Source organism: Schistocerca americana, chromosome 1 (genome assembly GCF_021461395.2).
Source record: "Schistocerca americana isolate TAMUIC-IGC-003095 chromosome 1, iqSchAmer2.1, whole genome shotgun sequence".
Taxonomy (NCBI): domain Eukaryota; kingdom Metazoa; phylum Arthropoda; class Insecta; order Orthoptera; family Acrididae; genus Schistocerca; species Schistocerca americana.
In genome coordinates, this window is record NC_060119.1 from 901,436,192 (window position 1) to 901,463,091 (window position 26,900).

Genomic DNA, 26,900 nt, shown 5'->3' on the forward strand with positions numbered 1-26,900 from the left:
AGTGTTTGGTAGATGATGATCTCTTGTTTAAAAAAACCTTAATGCAATTCCTATTGCAAGGATCATTTTATACAATAGAAGAGTTCATGAACTACAGTGTTTAACATTTATTGTATTGTAAATTGCAAATGTATGCCAAATTTGTATTTCTAATAGCGAATATTTTTATTGTAAACATATATATTGCAATATTTATTTCTCTGTAATACTTATTATTTTGTAATCTTTATCTACCTCTAAAATGTATTTTTTGTAGTGGGACCTAAGTAACTGTTTACTGTTTTTTGTTTTGTAATCTCTATCTATCTCTAAAATGTATTTTTTGTAGTGGGACCTAAGTTACTGTTTTTGTTTTGTTTTATGTATTACCATAAATTCTGGCCCAAAGCTTGTAAAATTGACACATTCCATATCCTGTGATAGTGTCACAACATGGATCATCGTAACAAGAGATAAATAAATAAATAAATTTATGGTCCAGCAGTCTTGGTAGCATTTTTCTGTCACTAGTTTCAAATGAATCAATAAACAGCCTCCAGTCTTTCGTTTTGTATTCTATACCAAACTCATTCATCAGACCGGAAATGTCTGATACGTACAGTACACTAAATCACCTTCTTGATGCAAAAACTTGGAAAATTAGTGCTCTATCTTTCTATACATGTATAATAAGCTGGTTCTGACTGCCAATAAGTTCTTTTCTTTTAATCTAGAGCCAAGAAATTCTGCTTTTCCTTTTGTTAAGCCCATATCCCTAACCAAATTCTTAGGCTTGGACTGAGTAAACAATTTGGGCACTAGACTTTCTGTATTAAATGGAATTCATCATCATCTGGTTCATCTAAATAACATTGTACATCAGAAAATACTTCTATTGGAATAGCATTTAAATCATCTGGTTGTTCAGGAACCGGCAAATCTACACCATGCCCTACTGGTCACATGGTGGACAGAAGGTTAGCTTTTTGTTTTTCGAATTATGACCAAAAATATCAACACTGCAAAAGTAGCAAACATCAGACTGATTTCTATCTCCCTCCATATAATAGGAACAGCAAATCTAAAGTCTTTTTTCTCCTTTTTGGGCCATTTTCTCAGATCTTCAACACACACATAACATACCATATGTGGCACACAAGATTAATCTTGATCAGCAAGTTTAGATCCAAAGTATGAAAAATAACCCTTTTTCAGAAAGTCTGTAATGTTTCTTTGGTGCTTTTTCATCACAAATTCACCACAAATGTAACAAAAACTGTCTGCAGAGTTTTTATAACCACAATTAGACATTGTGCTGAGGACATGTACAGGAAATGGGGAAGTGAGGTTAGGTTACACAGAAACAAAACACCATCTGTTAACACAAAAATAGAATCGACCTTTTTTGCCAGCAAATGTTTTTCAGCAGTGCTACCAACGTCATCTACATTCATTACACCTAATTTTAAAAAATGCTGTTAAATTCCTTGAAAATCGCTTAATTTAATAAATTTAACTGTAAAAAGTATGATATTTGGATTTCCCACGCTAAAAAACATAATAACAATGTATTTTAAGCAAAAATGTTTTTCCATCGTTGGCCTGTATTATTGGTTGATTCAGCACCTTCCAGTGTTCTCTAAATCTTTTAATAAAGTTTTGTGAAGTATAACACAAACTGTTTTGCCAGTATAAAAAGTCTCTGCAGAAGAAAACAATTTTTTGTCTAAAAAGCAAAGTCATCCTCTAATATATGGGCTTTCTGACATACATTGCTGTGTTCATCATAAAAGGCCTCTGACTAGATAAAAAATTTTGGTAATGATATCATAACTTTTGCATAACAAAATGACAAAAGTGCAACACAGGATTGAAACTTTCAGCATGAGGAAACATAAAATGAAAATCTCACAGCATCCTTTAATAAATCTCCTCCTGTTACTAACCTATACAAATGACATTACAACGTCTTTAAAATATGATTTGACTTTAAAATACTGTTAAAAGTTTTTAATGTTTGCTGATCACATAAGAAAATGAAAGGCAGAAGTGCAACTTCATACAGCTCAGATGATAGCCTATTTGAACTGGTGTACAACTCTATTAATATCAAGCAGTTCATGTTTTATTATGACATAAATAGATAAGTTTATACATACTTTTCATTTCATGGATTTGTGGGAGTGACAAGTCAATAGTCGACAAGACACTGAGAGATTCTCTTTACGATCGGGGTTCTTTGGAGGACACGGGAGTGTTCGTTTTCCCGCGTTAACATATGTATCAAGTGTGTTTGTGCGATACAATAAAGGTGGTCATTCACAGTATAAATTCCACACAAGTGTTTTCCTTTATGTAGTGAAATTACCCCTACATAAGTGGTAGGGCAAGTTTCTTGAGATATTTTCCGCGACGTCTCTCGTATCGACATGTTGTCTGCACAGAACCTCTTCCGCGACATCGACGGCGTCATCCAAAACATCAAAAAGGAGCTCGACACGATGCAGCAAAATCCTCAGTTCACAGTGCCACGGACGCCTACTTCTCAAACCGACTTCACCCACGACGTTACGTTTCCAACCACGCTGCGTGTGCCGGCGGGTCCCGCGCCGCCACCACAGGACATTGCCTTGCACAACCAGCGCGCAGGACATGCCGATATCAGACCCAAAGTGCTCCCGTTTTCATCACCCGCGTCGGTACCGCTCCCACGAGTTTCGCACTTTCCGTTTGCCAGTGATCGTGGGCCACCCGCGTCGCGGTTACAAATTCGACCCCCACCTTTCGTTCCCGAGCGTCCGGAAATTTGGTTCGCTATTATGGAGAACATTTTCGTGCAGCAACAAATAGTCAACGATTTTGAACAGTTCACGCTAGTGATATGCAACCTGGACCAACGTGCGTCATCAATGGTATCGGATATAATTATGCAACCCCCACCACAACAAGCCTACGCCACTCTCAAGACGGCTTTAATTTCGCGTTGTACAAAACCTGTGGATCAACGGATATCACAGCTCCTGTACCATGAGAAACGCGGTGACAAGTCGCCTTCAGACTTTTACCGGCATTTACGTGCTATGGTGGACCCTTCCGTGTTCTCAGACACATTACTTTTGCACATATGGCAACAGCAGTTACCTCCACAGGTGGGCTTAACCTTAATTGCTTACGAGGGCTGGCCATTATGTGAGTTGCTGCAAGTAGCCGATAGAGCGCACTCCCTGTTCGACTCGCGCGCCACAGTGGCCGCCGCCGCAACCACCTCGGCCAACAACACCAGCCGAGTACGGCCGGATCCGGTCAACATGGCGCCTCCAGCTTGTGCTGCCACGAACGCACAACGAGCGCCGGATGCGACCGAAGATTTCCGATCTCTCCGCGCTGCCATTGATCAGCTGACCGCCCAGCTGCAGCGGCTAGAGCCACGCGACGTTGCGGCGGTTGACACACACACGTGTCGTCGCCAGCCGATGTGACCGCTGCGTCACGCAAACAACGGCACCGGTTATTGCTGGTTCCACCAGCGCTTCGGCGCGCAAGCTACGAAGTGTAAGACACCGTGCACGCACCCAAACGCATCCCACGGCCTGCTTTAGGTGCAGCCGACCGTGACAACAAGCAACTGCACCTAAACTCACAGACGCATGGAAGGGGAACGCCCCCATTTCAGCACGAGCCTATGTTATGTGGATCGACTTCTCCCACAGCTGTAAGGTACGCTGTTTCACAAAGACTTTTCGTTCCTGATCGCTCTACAGGATGGATGTTCTTGGTCGACACCGGCTCAGATGTCAGCACTCTGCCTGTAAACTTTTTCCCTTCAGACAAACGCACTGAAGAGACCACTTTGAAAGCAGTCAACGACTCAGTCATCCACACATATGGACAGAAAACACTGCCAGTGGACATTGGGCTACCAGAAGAATGCAACTGGACCTTCGTTATGGCCGATATCGACCAACCTATACTAGGTGCTGATTTCCTGGCAAAACATGCATTGTCTGTGGATTTACACAAGTCACAACTCGTCCATTCTGTCAATGGATTTGTTATTCCGGGAATACAAGGATGTCCACTTCTCATGCATGCCAAACGGTAGATAACCTCAGTGCACCCACCTGGGAGGACACCATAGCAACGAAGGAAGGTGACCAGCACATGGCTCAAACGACATCAAAACAGTTAATGACACAACAACAGGCTCCTGCTGTTTCAACCACAAAGGCGACACCCAAACCACAACAGGGAACAAGAAAGAGCAGGGCGAAGCATGAGACGGTGCACCACATCCGTACAACTCCAGGCCCACCAGTCTCCTCACGTGTTCGCAGGCTTGCACCTGATCGCTTGCGGGAAACCAAGGCCATTTTCAACGAGATGCTACAGGAAGGAACTATACAGCCATCCAACAGTCCGTGGTCCTCTCCTCTGCATCTCGCCCATAAAAAGAATGGGTCATGGCGCCCGTGTGGTGATTATCGAGCTTTGAACGCCCGAACTGTTCCAGACAGATACCCTGTGCCACATATACAGGATTTCACCCATTCACTGGCCGGGGCATCCATATTCAGTGTTTTGGATTGCCGTAAGGCTTATAATCAGATCCCAATGGCAGAGCAGGACATACCAAAGACTGCAGTGACAACCCCATTCGGGTTGTTTGAATTTTTGGTGATGCCATTTGGGCTGAAAAATGCGGTCCAGACATGGCAACGGTTCCTAGACAGCGTACTAAGAGGACTACCATTTTGTTTCGCCTATTTAGACGATATTCCGGTGTTTTCGGAGAATGTTTCTGACCATCAGAAACACGTAAGCGAGGTGCAAAGCAGGCTTAGTGCTCATGGAATTACACTTAACAAGGACAAGTGCGTGTTTGGGGAACCCATTGTAACCTTCCTGGGTTATAAAGTGTCAGCTCGGGGCATTTTCCCACTGCCAGAGAAGCTGGAGTTGTTGCGTACCCTACCACGGCCTCAAACCTACAACGATCTCCGACGGTTCCTAGGGATGATAAATTTCTATCGTCGCCACCTCCCCGGAACAGCAGCAATCCAGACGCCACTGAACAATGACTTGGCTGGACACAACAAAATTGGCAAGCGCCCACTCCCATGGACACCCGAGATGGACTCGGCTTTCAAGGCACTGCAAAACAGCCTTCACAACGCAGTGGGGCTTGCACACCCTGCACCAGGAGCTCAGCTAGCCATAGTAGTGGACGCAAGCCAAGTCGCAATTGGGGCACCACTGCACCTGAGAGTGAAGGGTCATTGGCAGCCACTAAGTTTCTTCTCACAAAAACTACAGATGAGTCAAACTCGTTGGAGTGCATATGACAGGGAACTCCTCGCAATGTATGAAAGCGTCAGGCACTTCCGCCCCTTAGTTGAGGGTAGGCAATTCACCATATACACTGACCACAAACCTCTCGTGGCAGCTTTCTACAAAGCCATCGATTCATGTTCCCCCCGCCAGGCCCGCCATATAGAGTTTATATGCCAGTTTTCAACAGGCGTGCGTCACATCCATGGTGCCGAAAACATTGTGGCAGACTATTTCTCACGTATTAATGAGATAAGTCCAATGTTAGATTATTCCGAATTGGCAAGGGCTCAGGCTTCAGATATGCAGCTGCAATCCTTGTTGGTGGACCCGTCCACTGGCCTACGTTTACAACTTGTGGACGTCCCCTGCAGCCCATGTAAGGTATGGTGCAACACCTCCACGGTTAGACCACGCCCATACATCACCCCCCAGTTCCGACGAAAGGTATTCGACAGCATTCACAACCTGGCACACCCGGGAACCAATGCCTCAGTAAAATTAGTGACGGACCGTTTTGTGTGGCCTTCAATCAAGAAAGATACACGGGAGTGGGCCCGCAGCTGCTATCAGTGTCAACGTAGCAAAGTGGGACGCCATGTTCACGCTCCAGTAGGACGATTCCCAAACCCAACGGCACGTTTTGGGCATGTACACATTGACTTGGTTGGACCCCTCCCCCCTTCAGAAAGTTACAGGTACTTGTTTACGGCAGTGGATCGTTGCACGCAGTGGGCAGAGGCTACACCAATCAGGGACATTTCTGCAGAGACTACTGCACGCGCATTCTTGCATTCTTGGAAACTTGGATGGCTCGTTTTGGGTGCCCATTTTTCGTTACCACCAACCAAGGACGCCAGTTCGAGTCAACACTGTTCCAACAACTGTCAAAACTCTGCGGTTTCCAACGAAACCGTACTACTAGCTACCACCCGGCCACCAACGGTTTGGTGGAAAGGTGGCACTGGACCTTAAAGGCTGCCCTGATGTGCCACGAGGACTCATGGACTCAAGCGTTGCCATTGGTTTTGTTGGGGTTACGGACCGCATTAAAAACAGACATCAATTGTTCCTCGGCAGAGTTGGTATACGGAGAACCACTCCGAGTTCCAGCAGAATTCCTTGAACCAGTTCCTCTCCCAGATGACACACAACTACCCCACCTCTTGCAACAAATGAGGAAGCAGGCAGAGACACTACGTGCAGCCTCGACGTCTCAGCACGGCACGCATCCAGTGTTCATACACAAGTCCCTCGATACTTGTTCCCACATCATGCTCCGCACAGACCTGGTATGTCATTCGTTACAGCCACCGTACACTGGACCATACCAAGTGCTAGGACGGGACACACACACAATGGATATCCTCCTCCAGGGAAAGTCGACCAAAGTTTCCATTGAGCGAGTAAAACCCGCTTGGACAATGACAGCACCGACGACAGTCTCACAGATGACTTCAGACACAACTTGCAACGAACCCACACCTTCCGCAGAACCAGACAGCTGTGTCCCACATGAGCCCCACACCAGGGGGCCTAATGCAGCAACAGAATCAGCAAGCAGCACCCACACCCGCACTATCCGCACTCGGGCAGGCCGAGAGGTGAAGTTTAAGTACCCCACCATACCGGGTGCTCCGCACTTCAGGGGAGGGGGGCTGTGTGGGAGTGACAAGTCGATAGTCGACAAGACACAGAGAGATTCTCTTTACGAGCGGGGTTCTTTGGAGGACACGGGAGTGTTTGTTTTCCCACGTTAACGTATGTATCAAGTGTGTTTGTGCGGTACAATAAAGGTGGTCGTTCACAGTATAAATTCCACACAAGTGTTTTCCTTTATGTAGTGAAATTACCCCTACAGATTCATTATGAAGAGACAGTCTAGGTTGTGGAACATGTCATAAAACAGGAATATATAATACACTTAAAAAGACAGCTATGATATGTTCCTCCCGCATAATTTAAATAATGCAAAAAAAGAATTAATAAAATCACTAACACTTTCAATGATCAGTTCAGTTACCCAGGGGCCTTACCTGGCATTTTAAAAATTACTAAGATATGATAAGTTTATAAAGCAGGAGCAGCCACTTTCATAAGTAACTATAGACCAATTTCATTGATTTCATTGCTTGGCAAATTACATGATCATGACATTGTTGTCTTCTTGACCAAATAGAACCTTTATTCTAGAAATACAACATATTAAAAAACACACACCATGGAATCTCAAAAGAGTGATCCACCATAACAGCACAGCACCTTTTTCCATGAACTGCTAAACATATTAGATATGTGAAAAGCTTTTGATTCTGTGAATGTTGTAGTATATTTATCCAAATTATGAACTTACTTTCTTGTCTCCATGAAAGAAGACCATTTGCTAAACTATGTTATAAAATGAAGGTAAGAACCTTCAGCACACAAAACTCTCAACTGTGGAAAACCCCAGACAAGTATACTTGGATCATTTTTGCTTCTATGTGTGAATGATATTATGCAGCTGCAGGACTCAAAGATAATGAACTACATTGGCGATATGCTATATATTAGCTGGGGTCACAGTGAGCAGCTAATATTTCAAAACATTAAGCAGAGTTTTGAACAAATCACAGAATATCTCAGCATAAAGAACTATGCTAAATAAGGACAATACAATTGTGATAAACGTGATCTCCCCCTTCATCCTGTTTCCAACTTTTGTCAACAATAAGCAAAGTCTTTTCTGAAGATGTGAGAGGAGAAACATTATAAAAAATGTTTTACTTTACTTATTTTTTCTTGTAGATCTGGCTCCAGTTCTTTTCTCTAGGGGCCTGATACTTGAATCTGAAATTTTCATATTTTAAGTCCTCATGGTTGAATTGATTTCAATAATTTTGAAGATTGTTATTGCAGAGTTTTTGTTTTTGTGTTAGTATATTTTGCCACATTTTAGTATATCATACAGTCTTTTGAATTTAATGTTGTTGTTCTGTTGTGGTCTTCAGTCCTGAGACTGGTTTGATGCAGCTCTCCATGCTACTCTATCCTGTGCAAGCTTCTTCATCTCCCAGTACCTACTGCAGCCTACGTCCTTTCGAATCTGCTTAGTGTATTCATCTCTTGGTCTCCCTCTACGATTTTTACCCTCCATGCTGCCCTCCAATACTAAATTGGTGATCCCTTGATGCCTCAGAACATGTCCTACCAACCGATCCATTCTACTAGACAAGTTGTGCCACAAACTTCACTTCTCCTCAATCCTATTCAATACCTCCTCATTAGTTATGTGATCTACCCATATAACCTTCAGCATACTTCTGTAGCACCACATTTCAAAAGCTTCTATTCTCTTCATGTCCAAACTATTTATTGTCCACATTTCACTTCCATACATGGCTACACTCCACACAAATACTTTTGGAAACGACTTCCTGACACTTAAATCTATACTCGATGTTAACAAATTTCTCTTCTTCAGAAACGCTTTCGTTGCCATTGCCAGTCTACATTTTATATCCTCTCTACTTCGACAATTATCAGTTATTTTGCTCCTCAAATAGCAAAACTCCTTTACTACTTTAAGTGTCTCATATCCTAATCTAATTCCCTCAGCATCATCCGACTTACTTTGACTACATTCCATTATCCTCGTTTTGCTTTTGTTGATGTTCATCTTATATCCTCCTTTCAAGATACTGTCCATTCTGTTCAACTGCTTTTCCAAGTCCTTTGCTGTATCTGACAGAATTACAATGTCATCGACGAACCTCAAAGTTTTTATTTCTTCTCCATGGATTTTAATACCTACTTTGAATTTTTCTTTTGTTTCCTTTACTTCTTGCTCAATATACAGATTGAATAACATTGGGGAGAGGCTACAACCCTGTCTCACTCCCTTCCCAACCACTGCTTCCCTTTCGTGCTCCTCGACTCTTATAACTGCCATCTGGTTTCATTACAAATTGTAAATAGCCTTTCGATCCCTGTATTTTACCCCTGCCACCTTCAGAATTTGAAAGAGAGTTTTCCAATCAATAAGCTTTCTCTAAGTCTACAAATGCTAGAAACTTAGGATTGCCTTACCTTAATCCAGCTTCTAAGATAAGTCGTAGGGTCAGTATTGCCTCACATGTTCCAATATTTTTTGGAATCCAAACTGATCTTCCCCGAGGTCTGCTTCTACCAGTTTTTCCATTCATCTGTAAAGAATTTATGTTAGTATTTTGCAGCCCTTACTTATTAAACTGATAGTCCGGTAATTTTCACATCAGTCAACACCTGCTTTCTTTGGGACTGGAATTATTATGTTCTTCTTTAAGTCTGAGGGTATTTTGCCTGTCTCATACATCTTGCTCACTAGATGGTAGAGTTTTGTCAGGACTGGCTATCACAAGGCTGTCAGTAGTTCTAATGGAATGTTGTCTACTCCCGGGGCCTTCTTTCAACTCTGGTCTTTCAGTGCTCTGTCAAACTCTTCACACAGTATCATATCTCCCATTTCATCTTCATCTACATCCTCTTCCATTTCCATAATATTGTCCTCAAGTACATCACACTTGTACAGACCCTCTATATACTTCTTCCACCTTTCTGCTTTCCCTTCTTTGCTTAGAACTGGGTTTCCATCAAAGCTCTTGATATTCATGCAAGTGGTTCTCCTTTCTCCAAAGGTCTCTTTAATTTTCCTGTAGGCAGTATCTATCTTATCCATAGTGAGATAAGCCTCTACATCCTTACATTTGTCCTCTAGCCATCCCTGCTTAGCCATTTTGCACTTCCTGTCGATATCATTTTTGAGATGTTTGTATTCCTTTTTGCCTGCTTCATTTACTGCATTTTTATATTTTCTCCTTTCATCAATTAAATTCAATATTTCTTCTGTTACCCAAGGATTTCCATTAGCCCTCGTCTGATGCCTTCACTACTTCATCCCTCAAAGCTACCCATTCATCTTCTACTGTATTTCTTTCCCCCAATCCTGACAACTGTTCCCTTATGCTCTCCCTGAAACTCTGTACAACCTCTGGTTTAGCCAGTTTATCCAGGTCCCTTCTCCTTAAATTCCCGCCTTTTTGCATTTTCTTCAGTTTTAATCTACAGTTCATAACCAATAGATTGTGGTCAGAGTCCACATCTGCCCCTATAAATGTCTTACAATTTAAAATCTGGTTCCTAAATCTCTGTCTTACCATTATATAATCTATCTGAAACCTGTCAGTATCTCCAGGCTTCTTAAATGTCTACAACCTTCTTTTATGATTCTTGCCACACGGGTTTAGCCGAGCTGTGTAAGGAGCTGCAGTCGTGGACTGTGCGGCTGGTCCCGGCAGAGGTTTGAGTCCTCTCTCAGGCATGGGTCTGTGTGTTTGTCCTTAGGATAATTTAGGTTTAGTAGTGTGTATGCTTAGGGACTGATGACCTTAGCAGTTAAGTCCCATAACATTTCACACACATTTGAACATTTGAACATGATTCTTGAACCAAGTGTTAACTATGATTAAGTTGTTCTCTGTACAAAATTCTACCAGGCAGCGTCCTCTTTCATTTCTTACCCCCAATCCATATTCACCTACTACATTTCCTCCTCCCCCTTTTCTTACTACCGAATTCCAGTCACCCATGACTATTAAATTTTCGTCTCCTTTCACTATCTGAATAATTTCTTTTATTTCATCATACATTTCTTCAATTTCTTTGTCATCTGCAGAGCTAGTTGGCCTATAAACTTGTACTACTGTGGTAGACATGGGCTTCATGTCTATCTCGGCCACAATAATACATTCACTATGCTGTATGTAGTAGCTTACCCGCACTCATATTTTTTTATTCATTATTAAAAGTACTCCGGCATAACCCCTATTTGATTTTGTATTTATAACCTGTATTCAACTGACCAAAAGTCTTGTTCCTCCTGCCACCAAAGGTCACTAATTCCCACTATATCTAACTTTAACCTATCCATTTCCCTTTTTAAATTTTCTAACGTATCTGTCTGATTAAGGGATCTAACATTCCACACTCTGATCCATAGAATGCCAGTTTTCTTTCTCCTGATAATGACGTCCTCTTGAGTAGCCCCCACCCAGAGATCTGAATGGTGGACTATTTTACCTCTGGAATATTTTACCCAAGAAGACGCCATCATCATGTAACCATACAGTAAAACTGCATGCCCTCGGGAAATATTACGGGTGTAGTCTACCCTTGCTTTCAGCCGTTCACTGTACCAGCACAGCAAGGCTGCTTTGGTTAGTGTTACAAGGCCAGATCATTCAATCATCCAGGCTGTTGCCCATGCAACTACTGAAAAGGCTGCTGCCCCTATTCAGGAACCACATGTTTGTCTGGCCTCTCAACAGATACCCCTCGGTTGTGGTTGCACCTACGGTACGGCTATCTGTATCGTTGAGGCACGCAAGCCTTCCCACAAACAGCAAGGTCCATGGTTTAATAAGGACAGGTAATTTGTTGTGAAGCTTTATTCTCATTTGCCATGGTCCGTTTTGCTTAAACTGTGCATGAATGTTCTGTATGATTTTTATCTTGGAAGATGAAATGTTTTGTACAATTGGTAGACACATACAAAAGGAAAAGTGATGACACTATCGTATCTTTTGAAACTATTAGGTGCTTATAGAGTGAATAGATTGAGAAGTGCTTAAAAGGGACTTTAAATTTTCATTAAGATAAAATGTACTGTGAAGCCGCGTTTAGTATCCCCAGTTCCTTGAACAATCTTCTGCAGTATTTTCTTGAGTTCACATCTGAAATAAGTTATGCAAGCTTTATCAGACAGAAAACTTCAGCTTGACTTGACCCAGAGCCCAGGGTTAGAGGGACAGTGGTATTTATTTCATTTTTGTAAGTGTCTGTAAGCAGTAGCAAACATTTTACCTTCTCAAGGTGAATACAGGGCAACATTTTTGTCTCTCAATTGAATAGTTTTTTGAATGAATTTTCTTTTAATAGAAGCATCAGTTGGTTAGTTGTAAATATGATAGGCTGTACTTTGTTCTAATTATGACAACTGATCATGTTAATTAGTCAAAGAAACTTATGACATCATAATATTAGCATTAGTTGAGCTCAGCAAATCATATGATACCACCAACATTGACACACTGATAACAAAAATGTGACTCCTAAATTTTTTTAGATTGTGTACTGAATTGGTCTCTAAGGCTCCTGAGAAACAGAAAACAGTGCAGTGTCTGTGCGTGTGAAAAATCATCCCAGAAGCATGTTACCTCAGGAGAGCTATAGAGCCGAGATTGCAGTGTATTATTTTTCTACCATATGTTGATGTCAGCTCATTAATTCTAATCTTCTGTAGATACTATTCCTATCATAATGATCTCCAGCTTTACTTAGTGGCCAGATGTGAATACTATCACTGTCAATAAGATTGATGACCTGCCTTCACTATTCAAATGGTCACAAAACTGGGACTTAAACCAAAATTTCTGAAAATTCAAAACAGTTTTAGTGTTTCATGAACAGTTAATTTATCTTCAATTTTATGAATTCTGGCATCTATACTTCTTGACAGTAACACCAGTAGCACAACAGTAACAGTGAAGTAACAGTGTTAACATGGATTATCATCCGATTTTGATGGAAAACACTAATGCCACATGTAAGAGGAATTCTGCTTGTCAATATGCCCTAAAAATGTCCCATGTGATGAGGACAGAAAATTTTCCAGATACTCAATTTATTCATTCATTTATTTTTGTACTGGTACATCTGATTTGATGTTAGGTAGGACTTCACAGCCCTATCCTTATTAGGATAAATTGTTGGTTCACTTTTCAGTGTACAATTTATCTTACCAGTACTCTATACCACTAAACATTCTTATTCTTAATGGGCTGTATGAATTACAGTGAATGAATCAACCATGAAGCTAGAATTGTTTTGGAAACATGGATTTTATATCAGTGAACACTCCACTGCAAAATGAAAATTTCATTCTGGAAACATTGATTTGTATCATACAGTAGGATATGCTCATTTGACATAAAATATAAAGAATCAGTTAATGACAGAGTCTTGTCTGTAGCACTATGTCTATGATGATACAATGAACCATTAAACTGTTTACATAACTTGAATACTTCAGACCTATTTTTGTTACTAGTATTTGTTACACATTTTAATAATTAGTTTTCCATGTTTTTAGACTTTGAGACAAATCCTATGGCATAACTGCAGGCAGTCAGCCTGAAGAAAGTTAAATATTTTACATACTCTTTAATTAAATTTCTTTGACAAGAAGCACAACAAGTTTTCTAAACTCGAAAGTGTTTTGAATAATTCTTCATTTATTTCAGTTTTGGCAACTGTTGAGTCTGAAAATCGTTATCTTGTAAAAGTACCACATGGAGAAGTTCTTTACTATGCTGCTGAAGCTTCAGGAACATTACAACGCATGTTCTGTGGTTCATCAAGAGGCTTCTACATGAAATTATTTGATCAGACTCGCCAGCAAGCAATTTTATTAAAAAGAAGACTGGCATGTGCAAACTGCTGTTGTGGGTGTTACCTGCAGGTACATAATTATAATGTTTCAAATTCTATTATATTTATTTCTGTTTCAATTAGTTTCCAATTGTGACTTATGACTAGGGGAAAAATTAAATTTGTTCAGATGTTTGGTAATCTGTACATTTAACACAATGACAAATCACATCAGGAAAAAGATTATTGTTACATAAATGAATGAAAATGTAAATTGATCACTTAAGAACTGATAGCAAGAGCAAACTGGAGGGAAGCAGTGACTAATAAAAAGTAATATAAGGTAAGGGACCCATAAAGAATCAAAATAAATTAGTGAACAAGGTACTATTTAATGGCATTTGTGGTTAATAAGAATGGACTTCGAATGAAGTATGAAATTTGCAACCATAATACTAGGAGCAAAAATAGTCAATGAAAATTACATATGCATGTCTAGGGTTGAAAAAGTTTTTCCATAACCTGGTGCAAATATTTTGACAGATTGTCACCAGACATCAGGGAACTAGAAATATTTATATATTCAAAACTAAATCATAAGCACGCTTTATTAGCCACTACTTCTATAACATAGCAGGATATTTGGATTTATGGATGTAGTATTTGCCTGACTCTTAGAAGAGGTTTCTTCCCAAATCCACCATTCAATAAATTCAGAGTTGGCTTATATTTTCAGATGAAATTATTTTTCTGCGGTTGTTTGTAAGGGTCATCTTAGATTTACAGTTGAAGCTTTGTCTATTGAGGTCATTTTCAGATTAATTTTTAAGAATTCAGAAGGGCTGGCCTGGTGAAATGCTATTTTCATTCGAACAGGCCCAAGATTCTCTGCTATACCAAAGTGCTGGATAAATTATTGACATTGCTTGAACTGTCACATGCCATTCAACTTGTGCTGCACTAATGCAAGGGATAAGCCAGAAACTATGAACTAGCTGCTACAGCTATTTATTGCTCTGCTTAATATTTGACTATTTTATGAAACACAGGAGGAAATGGTGCTAAATTCTATCATCTTATAAACTCATTTTGTATCTAGGCATGTGTACAATAGAAGTTCTCATAAAAGTACGGATAATGTGCACAAACATTAATACCAGTTTTTAGGTATAATTAACATTCAAATGCAGAAACATTACTTGATTCTGAATCCAGCTGATATTTTATTTTATTATGAGAGACTGTTATGATTTACTAAGTGGGTTGCAAATTAGAAATTTAGTTGCTGTTCACATATTACAATTTTATAAAAGTTGCATTTTCAGCATACTGCTGTGATTTTGCTCTTGAACTGTTTGCCCCTACACTTTCTACCATATTTATGAAATGGTGATTAAACACATTTGCTACCTGTGAATCATTATTTATAGCCCTTCCATTCAGTTCAATAGTGATGTCTTGTTCTGTGGCTGGTAGTCTTGTCTCTTGTTGCCCTCCATTCCATATAGCCTTAAGTCTGTTGTCAGAAGTACTGTTTTCCGACATTTTGTGGATGTTCCTTGATTTTCAATAACATTACTTAGTAATGTAAGTGGTTTTTTCAGTGTGCAAATACTACAGGATCCCTACTTGTTCTTGTGACAAGATACATTTCCCTTTCCCTTTTACAAGTTACTTTAATCCTTCTAGTTTTTTTACATGGCTGTTTAGTATCTTTCTGATTAGCTTAAGCAGAAAGCTATTTTCAAATAATGGTTCAAATGGCTCTGAGCACTATGGGACTTAACATCTATGGTCATCACTCCCCTAGAACTTAGAACTACTTAAACCTAACTAACCTAATGACAGCACACAACACGCAGCCATCACGAGGCAAAGAAAATCCCTGACCCCGCCGGGAATCGAACCCGGGCGTGGGAAGCGAGAACGCTACCGCACGACCATGAGATGCGGGCTTCAAATAATGATATGGATGAAATGGACTAGATTAAATTTTATCTTACCATTTGGTTCATTATAAATTAAATCCCTTGTCATCTCCTGTAGACTATTCTTAAAAACATTTGTCCTGGAGCCATTAATTACTCTAAGTGATTTCCACTGAGGAGTATTCATACTGTAAGTCACTAAGTTATTTATCCTAACCAACTGTGCATCATGATCAGAAATTAATCCATCACATATGTATTAGTTGCTGTAGTTACATAAAACCTACACCCCAGAAGCTATTGCAGTCCATGATTCACATTTGCTCAACCATAGCACTAAGAAAGGTTGGAGGGGGAACACTGATACCACCTTAGTTGGGAAGTAGATGAGTGTGAGGAGGGGAGCAGTGAGTGGGCAGCAGATAACATAATAATGCAAACCTTTAGAATCTATAACGTGTAGTTTGGCATTTTAGGAATACCTACCACATTTAAACTGCAGTTTGTCTAAATCAATTTGTACTCAGAATTGAATTGACATTAAAACTGGATAGATGCTAAAAATAGTATTCATTTCTGCAGGACATAGGGGCTAGTTGTGTACTTACGTGTTTTTCACTGCAGTGTTGTTGACACTCACTGTGATGTTGATGGGAATGATGAGGGTGTGTCAACTGATGACTCTATTGAGCTATTCTCACGTCATTATTGAAGCAAAATCTGATAAACAGCTGTGTTCTCAGGTTCCACAGTAACTGTAACCCAAACATTTGAAAATATTTGGAAGAAACAGACAAATAACAGACAATTTGTAATAATGATGGTATAAATTTCACAACTGTTTCTTTGGGTGATGATAATTAATAAAATTATGATACCACAGATGGCAGGATTAGTTAGCAAGACATATAGGAAAGAAAATGATCTGCAAATCAATCTAAACTATTTTTCTTCATTTATTTTATTTTTACTTATATTATCAAAATGTAGACAATCAATAAATGGGATAAATTTAAAATAGGTATAAGTTAATCTTCTAGGCAGATACTTTATGCCAATACAAGTTTTTAATCAGGTAAATATGGTAAATACTGCATAACAACACAGTTTATTAAATTCAACAAGCTACTATATAAATATGTGTGCGTATTTATTTCTTGTTTATTCATTCATTCAAAAAATCTTTCCAGATTTTGGAACACAGAACAAACACAAAACAGAACAGTAGAATGACACAGCAAAATGCACTATTATTCTAGTGGGCAGTAAATTTTAGCTTTATCCATGAAAGAGCTTGCATTCCTCACAGGAGCTGCACTGCTTTGTTTCAAGGCTCTCGTATCTCAAATTTTCTAAAAATTCTGCTACTGAATAGAAGCAGTGATCAAATAAGAATGCTGTTAAGGTTTTACAAAACAGTGTGAGTGATGATACAACTTTCACCTTATGCGGAAGACTATGGTAAATTTGTGTACCACTGTTTATTGTGGAAATTTTGTAGGCTGATGTCTTTACTGACTGGATATAAAGCTTTTCCTTCTGCCTTGTATCTTATTCATGGATATTAAAATTTTCATTTATGTCTTTAAGTTCTTTCTAATGTACTTACGGAATTCTAGTATGTACATATATGGAAGTGGGAGGACTGACAACTTTTGAAAGAGGGGTTTGCAAGAATCTGTTTATTGAGAATGTTGCCTTTCTTTTCTGGATTAGGAAAGTTAGTTAACTAGGTGGTGTATTACCCCAGAATGTAATTCCATACAGTAGGATGCTATGGAATTCAGTGAAGTAGGCAATTTGGACAGAGATAAAACTTGCTTTAATAGAGAATAACCATAGACTATAGTGTATTTTATTTAGTGTTCCATTTATATTGTTTATATGTGTATGCCATTTGTAGATATTTTGTAGCCATATGCCAAAATCTTTGTTTCCAGAGAAGATGAAATTTTGTCTGGAGTTTATTGTCACACTGGTGTTGCATGCGTCACCTATTAAGCAGAAATTGAGACATGTTTTTTTTGTGTTTATCGGTAGGTTATTCCCTTCAAATCATCTATGAATAGGGTACACTTTAGCAAGTTTGAAACAGTCTAGAAATGTACCAGTCATAAAAGATGAATTGATAATATCTGCAAGAGGAAATGAAATGTTTGTAATAGATTGCTTTATGATGCAGTCAGAAATACCATAAGTCTTTGATGACATTTTCTTAAGAGTTGATGCAACATGGATGATTTCATCTGGAGCTCCTCCACCAATGTAGATTGAAGAGGAACATGACTGCACTTTGTTTTTCAGTTTCTTTATAGTATCTGTTTTGTCACTGACTATTAAATTATTTATAATATCTGCATAGTAACACCTGGAAAGATCTGTGATGTATTGAGGACCAGTTACATTGTTGTTCTCGTGATTCAGAGTGTGATTTTGCATTTTAGGGGACACTTTATTTGCTTCCTTCTTTATTACTTTCCATACACACTTGCTATGATCTATCAGATAAAAATAGAAGTAGAGTAAAGTTAAAGGAAGAACAGTATTCTTTGAAGTAGTTTTCATAATTTTCTATGTGAGTAGAGATTAGAGAGGTTACTTACAATCTTTGTTTCTGCCATCTGAAGTGGCGATTTATGGAACAAAATATGTGGATCAATGAGTGAAGGTGTCAACTTTGACACATTGCCTCATTTATAATAGATCTCTGACCATCCAGACAGCACAATGTCTCTCATTTTAATACTGCCCTCTTTAGAGAGTAGGCTGTGGAGGCAGAAAATTATCACTTTGTGAGATGTTGCAGCATTTAATTCATCAGTCTCATAGTGAACTTCATTGGCAATGCGGTGGAAAATGCTGATGAGCAATAATAATGCAGTCATACATCCACTACCAATTACCTGACATTAACTCACAGATTATTTGTAAGTAGCAATTACATTAATATTCTGTGAACAGATGAATGACAAGTTACATTTTTGAAAACCAATATCTTAAAACGGATATAAAGTTAAAATATATATTATTTATACATCTTCCATCTCACATTCAATTAAAGATCCAGACATTGGAAAATCCTGGATGGAGTGTAACAATATTATGAAAATGTTAGTGGCTATTCACCATATAGTGGCCACTGATAGGCAAATAAAAAGACTGTCACAAAATTAGCTTTTGGCCAAAAAGGCCTTCATCAAAAATAGGCAACAGACAACACACACACTCATGCATGTGCTCATGGTAACTGTCATTGCCACTGTGAAGATTTCTGATTAGATACAATTAATTACAGATCAGAGTTTCAGGTGAAAAAGAGAAATGGTCTCCTGAATGAAATGAGCAGTCACCAGCAATAATGGCTCCACACCTATGACCCATGGTTTACACCTATCAAACACAGCCCATTAGTGTTTGTTCTTGAAGTGGAGACACACATTAAATACCATATACAATATTTTATTGTAAATGCAACTTGTTCAGTGCTGTACATCAAGCACAGGCCAAATCCTTGTTGTCGGTGTTGCTAGTGATAGCTTGCGACAGTGGACTTCATGAGTATGCAGAAAATATAAACTACCTTGATCTGGAATGAGATTTTCACTCTGCAGTGGAGTGTGCACTGATATGAAACTTCCTTGCAGATTAAAACTGTGTACCGGACCAAGACTTGAACTCGGGACCTATGCCTTTCATGGGCAAGTGCTCTACCAACTGAGATACCCAAGCACAACTCACGCCCTATACTCACGGTTTTACTTCTGCCAATACCATGTCTCCTACCTTCCAAACTTTACAGAAGCTCTCTTGTGAACCTTGCTGAACTAGCGCTCCTGAAAGAAAGGATATTGCGGAGACATGGCTTAGCCACAGCCCAGGGGATGTTTCCATAACGAGATTTTCACTCTGCAGTGGAAGGTACACTGATATGAAACTACCTGGCAGATTAAAACTGTGTGGTGCACCGAGACTCGAACTCGAGACCTGGGTTTCGAGTCTCAGTTAGACAGTCAGTCAGTCAGTGTAGCTTGACTACATTTGTAGTTATAGGACACAAACCTGAATTCTTGCTACTACTGTGGGAATGTGTGTTTGGATACCTGAGTGGCAGTGTGTGTGAATGGGTTTATTTCTACCAGAGAAAGAGCAAGATCTCAAAATCTAGTGTGAATACTGTTTTCTGTTATATGTTTCTATGTGCTACACGTTGGTCAACTACAGGCGAGTGGTTGCCTTTCCCTTATTTTATGTATTTTTCCATTCAGGAATTTCCACATTGCTAATCTTGAAGTGGGCATACATACCAAATACCTTATGCAATATGTAATAGTTAATGATGAATCAGAATAATTTCTACAACTGTTAATTTAAAAGGAAGAAACCATTATTGATAGAAAGGGTGAAGTACAGTGTATCACTAGATCAGGGCTTCACAACATACGTGCTCGCGGAGCAAGCTGTGAGAAGCAAGGCGCGAGCACGGAGCAGTGCGAGCATGCTACCCCCACTACCAGACCAGAGCGGAGAGTGGGGAGAGTCATGTGGGGCACACAATAGCTGCCGCCAGTCAATGTAAATCCGCGGCCACCTGCAGGGATATCACTCACGAATTATTACTGCAACAAATGAAACAAATAAAGGAGAATGTACACGTGCCACATAACTTTATTAGCTTAGTGTATGCCTCTACATTCATATTAATTTGTGAACTGTTACACAATAAAAGGTGTCACTGAAGAATGGGATTCTCAGTTATCTTGTACTTTTTGCCCTTTACAATTGCGTCTGTGTTTGGTGTAATTGTTATTGTGCATTGTAGGCGCAGCGTGCAGTTTAAATTTCGATCAGACAATGCGTTTCTGATGCGCGTCTTGTTACATTTCATTGCAGAGAACAACTGTTCACAAACATACGTGGAACCGAACATTCATATTATTGTAGCCACCAGTTTGTGCAAACGAGGAAATCTATCCTGAGGGAAGTGTCTGTAAAATTCCAAAATGTTTTTCTTGTTCTGAAAATTGTATTCTCTGTCACACTGCAGGTCAATAATTTCTAGTTACAGCTCAGGACGAATCTCTTCAATATTTGCTGAATATGGAGAGGAGAACAGATCAGAATCACTGTCTAGTGCTGTCAGATCTTGAAAGTGTTGATCAAATTCTTCCTTAAGGGCAACTAAACTACGTGAATAGCGTTTACAGTCTTTGTGAACATCTTGCATGGATGATAATTTAAGAAAATGGGCTAGATTTCCTGTTTCCAGCTGACTCACCCAAAGTGTCAGTTTCATTTTAAAGGCTCGTATTCGATATATGAAATGAGTAATTAGCAGATCTTTACCTTGTAGTGAAATGTTCAAAGCATTCAGATGGCTAGTTAAATCTGTTAAGAACGTGAGATCACATTTCCATGAAGGCTCTTTCAATTCAGGAACACACATGTTATTTATTTCCATGAACATATTTATCTCATCTAATAGGCAAAAAAATCGATTTAATAATTCGCCACGGCTAAGCCAGCGGACCTCGCTGTAATAAGGCAGGCTACCATACTGGCTTTCTACATCCTCAAGAAAGCTTTTAAATTGCCTGTGTTGTAGCCCGTGTTGCCTTATATAATTGGTTGTATGGACAACAACACTCATCACATTTTTTAGAGTGATACTCTTTGCACATAAGTTTTCCTGGTGGATCACACAGTGAACGCCCCTTATTTCATTCAGCATGGTCAGTTTTTGCATTTTCTCTTTCAACAGCGCAACAAAATATGGTTTTTTCCCTGTCATCACTGGTGCACCGTCTGTAGACACTGAAACTAAAGAATTCCATGACAATCCTATAGTTTTAATACTTTCTTCAACACTACTTAAAATATCACCTCTGGTTGTAGTGTTCTTCATGGCTACTACATCGAGGAGCTCGTCCCTCACCTGAAGATCTCTATTAACACCACTAATAAATATGGCAAGCTGAGCTGTTCCAGTGATATCAACACTTTCGTCCAGAGCTAGAGAATACGCCATAAAATCTTTTCAGATATTTGCAAGCTGGCTCTGGACGTCGTCTGCCATGTCCTGCATGCGACACATAATGGTCATGTTAGATAATGACACAATCCGAAACTGTTCAACTTGAGATGGACACAAATGTTCCACTGCAACTACCAAACATTCTTTTATTAAATTGCCATCAGTGAAGGAGCGCAGGGATTTCACTAAAAGCAAAGCAATTTTGTAACTCACTCTGAGAGCTGCCTCAGTTGATTTTTCTTCATCATCCAGATCTTCTTCGGATAGCTTCCTTTTAAGTTTAATAACTTCCTGTGCATGATCAGGTCCATCACATTTTCCACTTCCGTAGTCTTTCGTGTGGTATGACATATAATGTCGCTGCAAATTAAATTTCCTAAAAGAATTAAGCATTTTGTGATATACTAAACATTTTGCAACACCATCTTTTTCTGTTAACAGATACAATTCCTCCCAATGGGGGTTGAACTGCGACAGCATGGTTGGGGTTACACAACGGCAACTTGACATGATTCTTAACCAGCGAAGTGGCTCTTAGAGCTGATCGTAGTACTTTTAACATTACACAGTCGGCGCGAATTCAATAGGCATGCTGCGGCCCTATTCATACGTGCGTGCGCATTTCCCCTTCCTCCCCTCCCTCCCTACTCCGCGACCTTGCACCTGTTCGCGAGCATGTGCCTGAGCAGAGGCGAGTACTCGTGCTCAAAACCGGCCAGTTGTTAAGCCCTGCACTAGATAATCTAAATATTATTATAATTGTTTGAATCAGTTAATAACATATGTTTTTAATTTTCCTTTGAATTTATAGATAATTCCAAATTTTAGCACCATGTCTAGTGGGAAGCTATTTCAAATTAATCAATGTCAGTATGATATTATCAGTCATAATTTGGTCATAATGGAGGCCATGTTTCTTAAGTAGGGTACAGTGGCTGCTTTTGCCAGTCAGTATTACACCTGACGCATTCAGTACCCCAGAGGCTCTCCTTCATTATGGGATTCATGGAATATTGTGTGTGAGTGAATGAGTGAAACTTTAATTTTATAAAATGTTTTTTGTCTTTTTTTTTTTCAATGTTGACATTTGTCAGATTAATTCATGACCAAATTTCTGCCTGTTGGTTGGGTGTAAACCATTGTGTGTAGGGTAGGAGCCGTTATTACTGGTGACTAGTCATTTCATTTAGGGTAGTATTTCTCTTTTTCAAGTGTGGCTCTACTGTGTAATTCTTAGTATTCTGATCAGAGTCTTAATTTTAGGACCATCATATAAAGATTTTTCTGTTTACAGCTTTAGCTGTATAATTTCTTGGTCTGTTGGAAAGTAAGGAACGGGCAAATCTAGCTGGTAATGGTTGTTTTCAACAATGATAATGATGCCAATAAGGCTGGAAGTGGCCTTATTGATTTAATACAAACACAAGCAGCTGTTATGATTGATAGTATTAAGTTTCAGACCTGCAACACTGTGTTATGGTGAACAATCTTATGAGAAGGAAAATATACACCACTCTAGAATGGAAGGTTATTGAAATATCACCTGCACAAAATCATTTTCTCTAAAAGCTGTGTAAATTAGTATATTATCTGATGTTTTCTGCACAGATGATGTTACAAATTTTGATGTGTGCAGTGTCACTACAGTTCCTCATAGTACAGCACCCAACAACACTAAAAGCACTGTTATGCAGATGTAACAACCAACACATATGATAATGATTTTTTTCTGTTATGTAAAACCCAAGACTAAATCAAAACATAGAGGAAAATACAAGTCCAAATGATAGTCATTGTAGACATATTCATTAATAGATAATGTATTTTTTGTACTTTTTAACAAAGTATTAATATCATTAATTTTATGTCTCAAAAATATGATATTTATATCATAAATTAAGAATGAAATATTGCTACATAGAAATGGGTTAAATTTACATCTACATCTACATCCATATCTACATCTACAACAATGCTCTGCAAATCACACTAAAGTGCCTGGTAGAGGGTTCATTCAACCACCTTCACAGTAATTCTCTATTAATCCACTCTCAAACAGCTAGTGGAGAAAACAAACACCTATATTGTTCTGTGTAAGCTTTGATTGCCCTTATTTTATTATAATTGTCATTTCCCCCTATGTAGATTGCAGCAACAAAATGTTTCTGCATTTGGAGGAGAAAGTTGATGATTGAAATTTCATGAGAAGATCCCACCACAATGAGAAACGCCAAAAGAGAATAGACAAGCGTAGTGTAGGTAGTCTCTTTAGTAGATCTGTTGCATCTTAATATTTTCTGCCAAGAAATTGCACTCTTTGGTTGGCTTTCCTCACAAAATTTTGTACATGTTCTTTCTAGCTTAAGTTCATAATTTGAATTTCTGGCTATTTAGTTGAATTTATGGCCTTAGATTTGATTGATTTATTGTGTAAACAAAATTTAATGTGTTCCTTTTAGCCCTCATGTGGATGACTTCACACTTTTCGTTAGGGCCAACTGCCAATTTTTGCACAATAGACATATAACTAAATGATTTTGCAGTTGGTTTTGAACGTCTGATGACTTTTCAGGATGATAAATGACAGGATCATCTGTAAAAAACAAAAAAACAAAAAAAAAGGTTTATGACGGCTGCTCAGATTGTCTCCTAAATTGCTTATATAGATGAGGAACAGCAGAGAGCCTAGATCACTACCTTGAGGAAAGCTAGAAATCACTTCTCTTTTCCTTGATGACATTCCATCAGTTATTATGAACTGTGACCACTCTGACAGAAAATCACAAATTCAGTCACATATCTGAGATGATATTCCATAAGCATGCAATTTGATTACAATCCACTTGTGAGGTACAATGTCAAAAGCCTTCTGGAAATCTAGAAATATGGAATCAATTTGAAGTCCATTGTCAATAGCTCTCAACACCTTTTGTGAGAGTAAAGAGTTAGTTTTGTTTCACAAGAACAATGTTTACTATATCCATGTAGACTGTTGGGGGTGGGTGGGGGGGGGGGTGGGGGGGGGGGAGACCTTCGTGACCCATTGACCCATGGGCTGGACTACTGGACTAGTTCAACTGGCAGGATGGGGTTCTCCCCATGAACCACCTTTGAAATGGTGCCCCGGATGTCTGATTTGTATGTTGATCTCAACCCTAAAAGGACCCAAGGTAGAGCTTCTGACAAAAGTCAGTTATGGCATCTGAGGGCTGTCTTTAAAGCACAGTGCCACCATTCCACCAAACTGTTGGTCTGGGGGTGGTATGAGGTGGTGTGGATTTTGTGGATACAGCAGAGCAAACAGGGATGACTCAAATTGCTGGCCTTGGTCAATTGTCATTGTGGCTGGGCAGCCAAACTGCGCAACCCAAGAGGAGACAAAACTTTTGGCAACCTTCTTGACTGTGATGTTCAGCAAAGGTATGGTTTCCAACCATCAAGACAAGCGATCAATAGAAGACAGGACATATGTAAAAACTTCTGATGGAGGAAGAGGGCTGATGAGATTGATATGGATGTGCCTGAAATGTCCTGGAGAAATGTGAAAGTTACCAGCAAGGGGACCATATGGCAGCTGATTTTGTTGTACTGACAAGGGAGGCAATTACATGCCAAGTCTGGCAGTCTCTTTTGATATCTTTCCAAAAAAAAAGTGCTCTGTAATGAGACAGGTAGAGCCACGAATGCCCGGGTGTGTCAGGTTGTGTAAGGCATTGAAAACTTGATGGTGTAAGAGAGCTGGTAACACTGGGCACAAGACCCCAGTCAAAGAATTGCACCAGACCTCATCAGCGACACCGGGGTACGTTCGTGAACATGAGTGATGTGGACCGGTCCACAAGTAGTGCTTGGGTGCTCTCATTTATTGCCTGAAGAGTAACTAGAGTAGATAAATTGATGATGTTGGACACTGTATTGATGCATGACAAAAATTGGCAGTGACATTTTCCAGGCCTTTGATATAGTGGACGTCTGTTGTAAACTGAGACACCAAGTTGAAATGGCAGAAATGATGAGGGAGTAGGTCCTCCAGGTGGAAGGCATCTGTGAGTGGTTTGTGATCTGTGAGGATATAGAACATTCATCCTCCAGCATCGAGGCAGAGTTGTTTACCAGCCTTATAGATGACCAGGAGATCCCTGTTGAAGGCATAGTATTTCTTCTGTGCAGCAGACAGTTTTTTAGAGAAGTTCAGGAGTGAGATGATGTCACTGGAGCATTATTGAAGGACAGCTCCCACTGCTGTGCCACTAGTGGCCAAGGTAATCAATAGCTTGGCTGAGGGGGCAGATGGGCGAGTATCAGAGCCCAGACCAAGGAAACCTTTAGCGCCTTGAAGGCTTCGAGCATGGGATTGGAGTCCTTAGGTTTGCTGCCTGACAGTGCAGCTGAGAGAGGAGCTTGTACCGCAGCTGATGAGGGCCAGTGACAGCAGTAGTAGTTGATGGTGCGAAGGAATCAGTGCACTTCTTTGTAAGTTGAAGGTGGTGACATAGATGAGATGGCCTGCACATGAGCTTTTGGAGGTTGTATACTGTCAACAGATCTGTGTAGCAGAGGAAGGTTACGGACGTCTGCCATAATTGTAACTTATCTTTGTTGGGTTCTACACCATTCGACTCTAAGGTCTTCAGTACCATGGATAGTAAGGCTCATGCTCCTTGGCTGTCTTACTGAAAACAAGTATGTCATCAAGGTACGTGAAACAAAACACGAACTAGTGTAGGATGGAGTCAATAAATCATTGCAACATCTGGGCAGCATTTTTAAGGCTGAGTGGCATGTAATGGTACTGGAAAAAACCTAGCAGCATGATAATTGCAATGTCTGTTATATCCTCTGGTGCCACTAGTATCTGGTGGGAGGTGCATTTACAGTCAATTACACTGAAGATGGAAGCACCCGATAACATGTAGGTGAAGTCGTTGATGCTTGGCAATTGGTAATTGTCTATTATGGTCATCACATTTAAATGCCTGTAGTCCCCACACATGAGAAATGAGCCATAATGTGTGGCAGTGAGGTGAATAGGTGATGACCAATTACTGTTCGATGGCTGTAGTATACCTGCAGCTAACAGATCACTAATTTGCTGTCATGTCATGCGTAGTTTAATAGGGTTGAGGCATCTGATTTTATGCTGCATAGGAGGGCCATCAGTAGTAGCTATCTTATGCACTGTCCCATCC

At 39.7% G+C, this 26,900-nt stretch overlaps 1 protein-coding gene across 1 annotated transcript in view; it reads left to right on the forward strand.

The window, feature by feature from the left end:
- LOC124614921 (phospholipid scramblase 2-like) overlaps positions 1 to 26,900 on the forward strand; it is a 152,907-nt gene that overhangs the window by 49,125 nt on the left and 76,882 nt on the right. Inside the window, exon 7 of the mRNA XM_047142984.1 lies at positions 13,626 to 13,843. Coding sequence (XP_046998940.1) covers positions 13,626 to 13,843 — 218 coding nt within the window. The remainder of the gene's footprint in view (positions 1 to 13,625; positions 13,844 to 26,900) is intronic.